General features: G+C 40.9%; 1 protein-coding gene across 1 annotated transcript in view; it reads right to left on the bottom strand.

Moving 5' to 3' along the window:
* Nucleotides 1-5,298: 5,298 nt before the first annotated feature.
* Nucleotides 5,299-13,420, bottom strand: part of raver2 (ribonucleoprotein, PTB-binding 2) — a 108,399-nt gene continuing 100,277 nt past the window's right edge. The window contains exons 13-16 of the mRNA XM_008286361.1: nucleotides 13,259-13,369; nucleotides 12,719-12,820; nucleotides 10,729-10,947; nucleotides 5,299-8,018 (exon numbers count right to left, since the gene is read on the bottom strand). Coding sequence (XP_008284583.1) covers nucleotides 7,878-8,018; nucleotides 10,729-10,947; nucleotides 12,719-12,820; nucleotides 13,259-13,369 — 573 coding nt within the window. The 3' untranslated portion in view covers nucleotides 5,299-7,877. The remainder of the gene's footprint in view (nucleotides 8,019-10,728; nucleotides 10,948-12,718; nucleotides 12,821-13,258; nucleotides 13,370-13,420) is intronic.

Genomic DNA, 13,420 nt, shown 5'->3' with positions numbered 1-13,420 from the left:
AGCAGTTCCAATAGGGTCTTCGCACCCTTTTGGGTGCTCGGACCCTAATAATCACAAGGGTTTCAATAGGGTCCTTGCACTGGTGTGCTCGGACCCTAATGATGAGCTGTGCTGCTTTATTGTACAATTCAAACTTAAACTCAGCGTGGTAGGTTACTGCCCGCAGGTTGTTGCTTCCTGTAGTGAAGGTGAGTTTGGTATGCTGCTTATACCCACAGTCGACATCCAGTGAGTCAGACTAACGTTAAAGTGGCTTCAACCTGCATTATTTCTAATGTCCAGCAGAGGGCGATGTCTTTTTGCAAAAAGATTGTACAGAAGTCTATATGACACTGATCTTACTTCTCCCTTGATCTTTTATATCAGTAAATATTTTTAAAATTATTTTATGGTCTCAATCACTAACTTTACGTCTTCCTCAATGCAACTTGATGTTCATTTTGTCAATGATGGTCCCATTTACAATAAAATAGACAATAAAGCAGAACATGTTTTAGTCTACCTTCTGATTGACAGTCACTGATGTATAAGTGCACACAGCATTTTAAATTTTTTGTCAGATGCACCCCTCACTCGCTCATGTTTATTTAGAAAGAATAAGAAACGATAGTCCACAAAGTAACGGGTGACATTACAGTCGCTGTGCCTAGCTTTTATATACAGTCTATGGTCTTTGCACGGGCCCTCATCTTTTTAAAGTTATTGATGCAGATTTAGTTGGAATATTTTGCACAAAGCCACATTTGCACACATCCTGACCGAGGTAACTGTCACCTGATGTGTCCGTGCAGTGTGTCGCGTGCAGTTCGACTGCTGTCAGATATCTGCTCACCACGGAGGCAGCAATGATGTCTGTCAGCTGACCTTTAGAATGCTCACCGTGATTATTCCCTCTGTTGACACTGAATAAGCGTGATGATTTACTCCCCAGGAGAGACAATAATAAGCATTATAATGAATTCATAAAGATCTGAATCACGGCAGGGGAACTGCATGAAAACAGAAGGGCAAAACGGTCTGTAAGGGTCCATCTAATACAAACACCAGACGGAGAGGAGACATTTCCAGCGTGTGGTAGTTCTACAGGTACGTGCAACATGCAGGAGTCTGGCAGACATAACCAACACTTCATTGAGCGAGCAGACAGAGGAGGAGAAAGTCAAAAAAAAAAGGAAAGGAAAAAAAGAGAAATCCCTGCAGGCTGAGCAGCTGAAGGCAGCTGGAGTTGTTTTTCTATTCCTCTCTTTTCTTTCAGCCTGTCTACTTCTTACCCCCATTACCTGCCAGGAGCACATTTCTAGAGAGCTACACCCACAGACACACACACACACAATTAGTGATTCCAGCACACACACACACAGAGCACCAGTCGACGTAAACACCAGCTCCAATCTCATTATCTGCAATTTAGTACCATTAAGAAAGTTCAGATCTGATGGAGCTACTGAGAGAAGACACGGCAAACCGTTCAATCCTTAAATCAACACGCGAGAGGCCTGATTGTGAAAGTGTAAGCCGTGTTTGGAGCACAAGCGTATTATTTTGTGAGAAAACTCACATCTCTGACCGGCGGAGTCGGAACACTTCCAGGAAGACGGTGGAAAAATGTGCTTACCAACAATTTTCTGGCAGACTTCAGCAGGACATTACTGGTTGACGTGTCTTTCTTAAAGTGTATGTGATGTACGTGTGCAAAGAGGAAAAACAGATGATCACTGAGCCAGATGCCGGGATGGTATGGACATAAGGACAAAACAGAGAGCACAAGCACAAGCACAAGCATTTCAGGAAAAAAATTAGAACAAATACCAAAAAGAATTGAAAGTGCCCCAAGACACTAAGAGTAAAGTGATGGGCTCAATTAAACCCAGCAGCGAGCATCAAAGACAGACAAGTAGCAACACAGAGCGACTAAGCCTGATGGGCACGCACAATTATCTGTAACATTGATGCTCATCACTCCCCTGCAGCGTTGCAGAGGACTGTCAGTGTCTGCAGCCTTTTCCCTTTTGCATGTGTTTTTTTTATTTTTTTATTTGGAGCATGTTTCTCTTATGCATCAGTTTGTCTGAAGGGGCCACCGTATGTTTCTGTTAGATGCAAATAAGATGAAGAAGACCAGAGGAAATGCAAACAACAATAACCACGACAAAAAAAACAACTCCGCGACGGGTTAACTGGAAATCCTACGCAGCAGACTTGCTATGTTCAACCCGAATGAAAAGCTGGAGCTACGGGCTGGCAAACGAGAACAACTAATGCCTTAATGAGACCAAATCACTTCATCAAGCTCAACAGAGGCTCGCTGTTTGCTGGGTGGAGAAGGAAACCAACGCGTTAGTTTAACAACAAGCTGCTTAATAGTACATCTGCCCAACGCCACACCTGTAATACTGAAATATAAGTAGGTAAATGCAAAACCACTGCTGATTCCTAATGTTGTTGACCTTTGTTAGAGAGTTTCAGCGGACAGACAGGAAATGTGGGGAAAGAAATAAGGGAAACAACAGATAGCAAAGATCCAGCAGTCAGAGATCAAACCAGGGACTTGCTACTTAAAGGCATGTATGCATTAACAACTCAACCTCCAGTTCCTCATTAATGTGAAGAAAAATCCACAAACAACAGCTCTCCACCAAATCTTGTTTATCAGCTCAGTTTGTTGTGGCTAAAAATTCAAACTGTATTCCCTTTCTTCCTCAGTTTGAATATATTTTCTAGAAAGTTTTATAGTTAAAAAAAAACAAAAACCACAGTTGCACTGGTGCTTTTCTCAACTCCAGCCACACTGAGAACCCGTCAGTCACACATCAGAATGACAACGAGGAGAGAACAGAACACATTTGGTCATTTTTCTGTCCATGACACAAATGTAGGAGTGCTTAAAAGTGAAATCTGTGGCATCTCTCCGACGGAATCACCTTTACAGTGACTTCAAACGAATGAGGATGTGGGAAAGTAGACTTACAACTCAGAAGACAGGGTCTAACACACTAATAGAAGTCAAATAGGGTAGGTACCGCTCTTGGGCCAATATTACATATAGTCGTCCTCCAATGTATTCATACCTTCCCATTAAAGAAGGAAAGGAAGGAACACGTGTCACTGTAAAAAGTTGAAATTGACAAAAACAATAATCAATAAAAAAATTAATGAAAAACCCAAGCATGATTGGACCCGTAAACTAATATTTTGTTGAACAACCCTTTGAACCAATCACTGCAATCAAGTGTTTTCTGTAACTCTGATTTTGGCCCACTGCTCATCAGCAAAGTGCTCTAATTTGTCCAGGACAGTTTTTTTTTTATTTTTATTTTTTTATTATTCTTTTTAGCCAGAATTCAAAAACAATGTCTCATTCCACTAAATTATAATTTAGCAAATTTTTATTTATTATTACTTTGTTCAGTTTCTAGTTATTTGAGTGACTATTGTGAATTTTTCCTTTTCTTTAATGGAAGGGTATGAATACATTTGAGGATGACTGTATGTAAATTTTATTCTAGTGCTTTAATTCTACTTCTCGAAGCATCAGTTACACTCGTTCTCTTGTAACTTCCACACAACAATGACATAATGTAGTAAAAAAGCTGACACGACGGATGGAATTCCTCTAAAACAATTCAGGCATGACTGAGTTCAGTACCTGAATCCATTGTGGGAGACAGTCAGAGTGGAAAACAGACAGGCAGGAAGACAGACAGACAGACAGGCAGGCAGGCAGGCAGACGGGAAACCAGACGAGCAAACAGTGCATTTTAAAGTCTGCTGCCTCAGCTGTTCACCTCCACAAACAGAGGCCCGGCCGCCGATCGTAACACACTCTCACTCACACACAGACATTTCTATCTCGTCTTTTAGGGAGGTGGAGTTGAGCGCAATCACCTGGCGAAAAGCGAGCGCTGGAGTCCGACTGGACAGTTTTCAAACACTCACACCAGGAAGCAAATCAAAGTGTGGTCCAGAGAGAGTCCAGAGGACCACGGCGCCACACATTTTATCTGAGTAGTTACAGTTGATTCAGAGGAGATCAGGCAGAGGGAAGCACAGTATGAGGGGGAAAAAAATCAATTAATAGAAATGCTTAAGAGGGGTAAATACAAAAACTGCTTCTGCAAATAGCCACACATTGTGAGAGATGTAGTAGATTTGACCACATGCAGATTTCACGGGGCTCTTTCTCCCTGTGGTAGCAGGTGGACTCACTTCAGGAAACATCAGCAAACCAGACTGAGCAAACAGACCGTTTGAGGGTTCAAGCAGCAGAGCAAGGAAGGATGGGAGAGGGCGTCCTAGATGTTTAACTTACACGTCTCCTGTGCAATTTCATACTGATAATACATTGTTGAATTTGCAGGTGTGAAATATGCAAATGTAAAGCCGACACAGCAGAAATTAGACTGTGCAGGGTATTTCAAAGCAGTTTTAAAAAATAAAACCCCAAATAAAAGCATGTGATCCCAGCTTAGTGTCAAATGATGATTTTTTATTCCATGTGTCTGTAATGTGAAGCCGGTTACTCATTCATATAATAAGCTGACACTTGTCTCTAAAGCACATTATTTAAAGAACTCGGTTGCGAAGACAGATTTAGAGAATTAAATGTTTAAAGCTAATTTGGAGTTTGGAAATAATTTAGAATTTGGAGGGTAGTTTGGTGAAGCAGACAGCTTGAATGCAAAGACAAGTCAGCAGATTAATATAGAATGTGGCAGAAGTGGATGCTAAATAGAACGTGCACGCTGTCATAAAGACAAATAAAATTAAATATGACTTCCTTTAAAGTCATCTAAAATGTCATGTGAAGTTTTAGGATCAGCAGCTGCACATCCACTGGAATCAGATTCTGCCCTCATACGTCAGACTAATGTCAGGTGCCTTTGAATAAAAATGACTGAAGGTAACAACAGGGGAAGTGTATGGGTAAACTGTCCATATCTTCCATAAATCCATAAAAACTGAGGAAGGAAGCTTCTCAAATGAGTCTGAAATAACAGGAGAGGAGCCGTCAAGTGCACAAAAGGAAGAAAATTAATTATACAGTGCACATTGTGTGTACACTCAGGCTTTGATCAGCAGTCACTCTGGCTGATCCTCTCCTTCCTGTATTTGTGCAAATGTTTAGCATCCTCTCCTTTCTTTTCTTCTTCTTCTCTCTTGTCTATATCCTGCATTATGGATCACGGATACTTGCTTCAAAATGTGTTACAGTTCAATGTGATCAGAAAACTGAAAGACACCACGGAACACATGACGGTAAAAGTGATTTACAAAAACATGACAGAGCAGACAAAGAAGTAATGGGAAACACGACAATGTGTGTGTCTGTTTATTGCCCTTAGTTTAATGTTTAGCCATTTTTCTCAGGACTTCACGACACCGCTCCCACATCAGCGGCGACACTCTCTCGTTGTTGTGTCAGTGCACATCATGTACATCCTGTTTACAGTGAGCCGTTACCTCAGTGATTAAAAAAAAAAAAACTCACACACGGACTGAACTGACGCGTACACATTATCTGATCTCACCTTCTATTGGTTTTCACAGTGTGTGATGAGCGTGGTTGCCATGGCAATGCAAGCAATATTCTTCTCAGAGATATATCAGATAGTTAAGAGCAGAATGTAAAGACACAAACATTAAAAAAAAAAAGAAGCTTTCACCTTGTGTATGAGCTGCTATGAGTATATAACGCTGCGTGAATGGCAAAAGATTTTCACTACAAACTTAAACATTCAACTTTCTACAGCAGTAGGAGCATTAGTTATTGCCGGTTTGTTAGACAAGAGGCCTGTGCACCTAAACCTAATGTCCAAACTGAAATCTGAAAGCTGTGACGAACGCCAAACAACCATCTGCACACAGCCTGTGCACTAATGTTAATAAGGACACTGGTAGAAATGAGATACATCAAATACATTATTGGAGTTAGTTTTTGCAAAGGAGAAAATTAAGACATGGCATCATGTTCCTTTGTAAAAGCCACTTGGAAAGAAATTCAGCTCGGCCAAAATAAACATCAATAAATAGCTTTCTCTCCACTTAAAAACTCAAAATTAAGGTGCAGAATTTCACATGCAAAGCAGCATATTAGAAGCATTTCATGTGCAAAAAGCAACAGAAATGCTGAAAATCACCCAGACGGTCCCAATCGTATACTACATACCAACTGCACACATCGTATACGACTTTGTATATTGTTTTCTTAAGAGTTAGAATTAAAAATCTGCACTGTTTTATAATGACAGAGCATGATGTAATATGTGCACTGTGCAAGTGAAATCAAACTGTGACTCTTGAATTACACCAGCGATTAAACTTTCCTCTGTAACGGCTAATTTCTCTCCCCCAAAAAGAAAAAAGAAATGGCTCTGTTTTCGATTTTCCAGGTGTCGTGGGAGTTGTTTCACCGTCATCCACCATTAGTTTTTAATTTTATCTGTAATTTGCTCCTCACGAGATGGACGGTGACCCGCGACGGCACACTCAGAAATCACAAGTGAGTGATTGGAGCAGGCTATGGCAGTGCAAACACACTCAAACCTGTGCTAATTAGTATGTAGTATGGATTAGGAGACACTTAAAGAGTAAAACCTTTATGAAAAATGGCAGCTGGATATGAAAGTAAAGCTCCTGTTACAGTTCCAACAAAAACCTCCTGAAAAATGTTTCACAAGAAAAGAGAAGATAAAAAAAAAAAAAAGAAAAGAGAAAAGGACTGCGCCCTAATATTTGGCTTAAAAGTTAAAAACCAAATCAAATAACTACATTTAAGTCAAAACAATTTTGATTCAGTATTAATAAATGACTTGAATTGCCTTGGAATATTATTATATTACAAATATATAACAGTATAGTTTAAAATAATAAAAAAAAAAATCAGACATTTAATATATCTTTTCCTTTCATTCGTGTTATACAATACGCTCACAAAGGAAAGTCCATTATATATGATATTGTCTATTACGCATGGCTTTATATATTCTGTATTACACTGCAGTATTTACACCAGCCTTTTATTTTCTGTCCAGTCTTTATAAGAAAGGTCCATTCATTGAGGGAAGCTATTGGAAGTCACCACAATTAAGGGCTTTGATTGGTTCAGGCCCCTTTTTTTTTTTCCTGATGTGCTCCCAAACCTTGGGATTGAAATGGCTGACACTTCCTACAGATACAGCATAGCGACACACACACAAACATGCACACACACACACACGCGCTCTAATTCTCAGCAGGGAGATTTAAATAGGAACCTGTGCAACGAAAGGAACGGGAGAGGAGACAGTGAAGCGGGAACAAACAGATGTCAGTCCGTCTGACGAATCAAAGCGTGGGTGTGCGACATCAGACACGTTTAGATTATTATTTTTTTTTTTTTAAAAGGGAGACAGAGAGACCTGACTGTGGGACCAGTCCTAGGGCAGTGTCAGCAGGCAGACGGGTCGCCAGCTTGCAAATACAAAAGCAGCTTGTACGTACAGACACGATTTACTTCAGTTTACATGATATTAGAAAAAATGTACAAGGTAATATTAGTTAAGTACAGTTAACGCACTGACTGAGAAACAACAGTTTAAGTTAAAGAGTTAAGGCTTGAACAGGACAAAAGCAACACTGTGTATGTGTGTAAGTGTGTAAGTGTGTGTGTGTGTGTGTGTGTGTGTGTGTGTACATAAGTGCCAAGATCAAAGAGCACTATGGCTTGCTTTCACTTGAGCCATTTGCAACCCTGATTCTACTAAACTCAATACCTACTGTAGGGATGCAAAATGGCAGCCACAGAAAGGCCACTAGAGGGAGCCGTGACATCCAGCAGACATCCGAGCTGTTTGTGCCTCCCTCCCTAAGCTTTAGGCTTTAAGGTGGTTTGGTTCATACTAGAGCCTCTTCCTCTTAAAGTAGTCGGCGTACTGCCCTCCCAGGCCCTGGGAGTGCTGCCCGATGTAGGCACCGTCTGAGGAGGTCACCTCCTGCACCGCCAGCTGAGGATACTCCCTCTTATGGCCCCTCGTCTGGTTCTGATGAGACAGGAATGAAAGGAGAGGAGGAGGAAGAAGAAGAAGAGGTGAACAACAGTTGAATATTGTCGCACTAGTCGTGAGTTAAACTATACCACTCCCTCCAGAAGCTAGAAAGCCACTAATAGATGCAGATCTGTTGCTTTTAAGACTCAAAAACTTTCGAAAGATGATTCCACCGAACATCTGTGCCTTCCTGGAAGATGAATTCACCCCAAGCCAACTGTTGTTTTTTGTCTAACATGTATCACAGAAGAGAAACATCCACAGTTTTTAAAAAAATAAAAAATTTACATAATAATATAGAATAAATTACATTAAGTGTTGCTTGTGTCGAGTCAAAAAAAATGGTGTTATAAATTTGTCAAGAAAGTTTACATATTAAGCTTGACACCCTGCAGTGTTATTTACAGTGTGAATTTGCCTACTTTATTTAAATGTTAAGGATTAAAACCCTACAGAGACAGACAACCAAACACACTCACATTCACACCTACGGACAATTTAGAATCACCAATTAACCTCAACATGTTTTTGGACTGTGGGAAGAAGCAGGAGAACCTGAAGAGAACCCACGCTGCACGGGGAGAACATGCAAACTCCACGCAGAAAGATCCCCGTGCCGGCGACCTCCTGGCTGCGAGGCAACAGTGCTACCAACTGCGCCACCTTGCAGCACAATGTTATGATTATGAGGCTTCATTTTTTCCAGTATTGACAACGACTGCAGAAAATAATTAATTCCACATTGGAATTTTTTTTATTCCACAAATTTTTTTATTTTGGGGTTTTAAGGCATTATACGTGTATTGTACGACACAGAGGCCATTTTAAAGTTCTCTTGACTGCTAGCCATTGTTGTTTTGTTTCCACAGAGGTGCAGGACTTGCAGTGAAAAATGGGCCCACAGTGAGTGAACATGTGACAGGAAAAAAAAAATGCTTGGATTTCAGAAAGTTAAATAAGAAAACTGAAGATAACCTGAAAGAAAGAAAGAAAAATTAAAAAAGAAAGCCAGTGAAAAAGAAGGTGAGTAGTTGGGGATTCTGGCAAGAACAAAAACATCCTGATTTGGATGCAAGTTTGTGTGTGTGTGTGTGTGTGTGTGTGTGTGTGTGTGTGTGTTTTGTTCAACTATCGTCATGAGGACGAGTTTGAGTTTTGGACTGAGTGAGAACATTTTGGAAAAATGAGGACATTTTGGCTGATACTCACTTTCAACACTTGATAAAGGTTAGAATGACGTTTCAGTTAGATTAAGAGTTCGGGTTGGGTACCTAATTGTGACGGCTACAGTCAGGGAAAAGGAAATGCATTACGTCAGTGAATGTCTTCACAAAGATACCATACAAATGTGTGTGTGTGTGTGTGTGTGTGTGTGTGTGTGTGCGTAAAGGTCTTAGCTGCAGTGAGAGAGGGCCACAGATGCTGTCTGTACAAACACATGTAAATCTTTCTTGAGATGAGGCTCAGCTCACACGTCTGGCCCCGGTCTGTTTACGTCATCATGCTTTCGCTCGATGAAGCTCCTCCATCTCTTTTCTCTAAGTGGTTTTTACAGCCTTGGACAATGTGGAAAAAAATGAAAGCTGCACCGAGGCTCTTCTGCCACCTCTCACACAGAAATGCCATAACAAGCTTTTAGTAAAACACTGATTTTAGCTCCATATGTGCTACGAAGTCCGGTGTTCCCCATAAAGACTAGTGGGTAGACACAAGCTAATTGCAACTCTCTGCAGATAAACAGCAGTCTAATGTGCAGTAATGCAACCTATTAGAAACACCTAAATAAAAGCTTGCACTTCTGTAATTGTTTATGTACAGTACAATGTGCCGTTTGGACAACAAACTCATCAGTCTGCTGCTTTGAGCTTCCTTTTTATTGTTGTTTAGTTCAATTCGACAAAAAGCAAGAAAGGTATGGATTATGCCCTTTGAGCCACTGTAGCTTCTTTTAAAGTGAAACATCTAAGCGTACTATCATCACAAAATGCTAATTGGAAAAAAAAACAAAAAAGCAAACCTTTACACGGATGGAAAACTATAAAAACTGTACTTCTGGTAAACTCTAGGTTGAATTCATGAAGAAAAGGGAAATTAAAATGATAATAGATTAGAAAAAACTGAATATGTCTCATCAAATATACTCAATTATTGTTGTTGTAAATAAAGACTCCTTCCATCACTTACAGCAGTAATGCATACTGGTATCGCCTGTTACTGCTTCACATGGAAAACCTTTCATCCTCACATTTCAGTGCTTTGTTTGCTTTTATTGTGAAGCAGCTACAGTAAAAGAAAAGGTATTCCCGATTCGCTCGCAGTAACTCATTTTAAAAGCAAACAACAGTCTTCTGACCACACTCATAAAATACTGATGTGTAAAACAATAGTCTTTACTGTTATTTATTATACTGCTTTGTACACAGAATGTGCCGGTGTTAAGGATTATCCTATTAAACATAAAGGCATACACAAGTGAAATACTCGACGAGGTGAACAGTGATCCCATCCCACAGATTTCCACCGTCAACAACCCGTCCTGCCCACTAACATCAGAAGATGAAACTCTGAAGTACTTCGCTGCACTATATTGGATTGTGTCATTTAAGCTGAAGCAAACAATAAAACAGGCGTTTCTTCCAGCTTTACTTTGACAAGTATTAAAGGTTTCATGTTCTCTATGACAAAGTGGATTTTCTCTACTTACATAGTAGTAGGTGTTCCAGTCGGTGGCGGCAGTGTGCGCATGCGTGACGGGGTTGGGTGTGGCGGCCGCCGGGTGCGGCGCCCCGAGGAAGCTGGGCATTAAAGGCAGGGTGCTGTAGGCCGGCAGCACGGCGGCAGCAGGTAGGACGGCTGGTGGAGGAGCCGCGCCGTTACTGACTGCATGCAGAGACACTCCGAGAGGCTTACACACATCTACCTCCTGCAAGAAGACATACAGAAAACGTCTAGTGAATGACCAGCTTGACAAGAAACTACCAAGGCTATGAAGAAAACATCCTCCTTACATTTGTAGTTCTGTTTAGCTGTTAGCATGTCATAAGTGTCGACAGCACCTCATGACTCGACAGAAAATGAACTCCGATTCTTTTCTTTAATTGATTCATGGTAACCTTTCTGCTCTCTAGTGGCCGTTTAGAGACATGCTCTTGTCAACTACAGATCACTCATTCATCCGGTCTGCTGCTGTATGTTCTGAATACCGTAATGTCATCTCTGCATAGTTTCAGTTCAGTTTATTGCCAAAACTTGGTGTCAGAAACCCTTCACATCATTTCTCCAAGATATCAGTTTCTCCACCAGGAGTGAGCTCACCAGGCCACAATGTAACGCAGCTACGCAACAAGGGCCATCTTTAAGCAAACACTACACACAACAACAAACAGTTGTGTTTCCATCACTTCAGAGGACATGACACTGATGTGTTCATTCATCCTGGACACACACCTTCACCACTGCTTGCCTACGCCTGACTTCACGATAGCTTTAAAAGAAGTCTTCATGCAAAATTTTATGTTTTAAATTATGGGGACTTGCTTTTTGTGCACACTATGTGACACTGGGAACAGGTTTATGTCCCCACAACCTAGTAACAACCGAATAACACAAGTACACACACACACACAGCCTCAAGCAGCAGCAGATAAGCCTGGTCCTGGCTGCTCTGGGCATGTGGAGATGGCTGGTATCAGCTGCTGGGTGCAGAGTGATGTGTTCCCTCTAACAGGGTATCAGTGTCTTACAGAGAGGTCACCCTCTCCAAGTAGACATACAGACAAACTGCATGTAAATGCCAGCATTCAGCTCTGAGGGCTGTAACTTAGTCTGAAGGACAGAATGTTGTTTTCAGTCAAGTTAGGTTTTAACAAGCTTCATTTTCTTTTTATTTATTTTTATAAATATATACAGCCTGGCGGGTAGAGCTGGATTGATAAGAGTCAGACATATTACAGCTATACTGGTATCTGTGTCAGCCAATAAGTGAGAAAGAAAAACAGCACAGAAATGCCAAACGACACTGGGTTTGAAGACATTTAGAAAGAGTTTTAAAAATGCATGCGTGAACTGGCAACATGAACTTTAGACTGTGTGAAGTCCTGCTCTGCATGTGTCTCCGTCAAACAAACACAAAAAATCTAATCAGACTCTGTGCACATTACGGAGCTGGCAGCAGAATTTGCTTTAATAACGCTCTGTGTGAGGTCATGGACTTTCCAAATGGGCTCCTCTTACCCTCAAATTAATAATTTGTGCTCAGTTATCACTAATTCAAGGAAACAAATGACTAACTTGTGTCAAATCCTTTATCCCTGCAGAAGCTCTTCGGCGTCACCGATGCATGCGGATAATTGAAGTGAATGGATACATGGACTGTGTATGCTGAGGATCAATGTGAGTTCAGACCTTGAGAATTCAAAATGAAAAGCTGTGAATGAGCATTCTGGGATTGTTTTAGAAAAAAAATCTCTGTCCATCTCTGCCCTCTGCACATACACTGAGTGTGCCGATGTGAACATGAACAGGGCTGCTCAGTTGTAGAAAACACTACAACAGCAACGGTGAAGAGTAGGACCAGAGAAAAACGATCACCTTGACAAAGTGGAACTGTGGCTGAAAGTAGCACAAGCATTAGGCAACGCAAAACATAGATTTAAACTTTGCAGAAGTTATGCATTTTAAAAGAAAATTTCTACCTTGCTGGCATAGGCCTGGTTGGCTGTTGCCGGTTGGGAGTAGTACTGAGTGACGGCCTGCATGTAGGAACTGTAATCGCCGTAGGAGGACACTGCTGGAGCCTGCAACACAAGAAGGTAATTTCACAGCTGTTGTACTTTACAGTTGTTGTTTTTTTTCAACAGTAAAAATCCAGGAAGTAATCTGTATTTATTATAAATAAACAGCAATGCAAATATATGGAGCTTCTGTTGAAAAATAGATTTGAACACAAATATTCCTTCATTAGTTTTTTCCTCATTTGGATGGACTTGGGTTGATCTACATCACTGTGTTTTCCCTTCGTTCTTTCCTTTACTTTGTATTAGCGGCAGGATATTCTCAGTTGACAACAAATTTACGATAAAGTGAAGCTGACATTGTTTCATGGGGACTGCTTTGCCCCTTTAAAAAAAAAAAAAAAAGAACATTTTTGGTGAAACAAACAAACCCCACAAAAAGTAATTTGCACACAGATGTGCATAGAGAAACCCAATATAACAGTTGAGTGTGTGTGTTACCTGTGTGTGCTCCTTGCTGTAATCTGTGGCTGTGTTGTCCTGTGGAGCAGCAGTGTTGTAGGTGTGAGCTTGTGCTGCCTGGTAGTGCTGGTACCACTGCTGCATGGCCTCCTGCGTCGCACATACACATCAGCAAACATCAGCCAAAGGGTGAATGGAGCC

Source organism: Stegastes partitus, unplaced genomic scaffold (assembly GCF_000690725.1).
Source record: "Stegastes partitus isolate 25-593 unplaced genomic scaffold, Stegastes_partitus-1.0.2 Scaffold452, whole genome shotgun sequence".
NCBI lineage: Eukaryota > Metazoa > Chordata > Actinopteri > Pomacentridae > Stegastes > Stegastes partitus.
The sequence above is the reverse complement of the archived record's forward strand: the minus strand, read 5'-3'. Positions and strand labels throughout refer to the sequence as shown.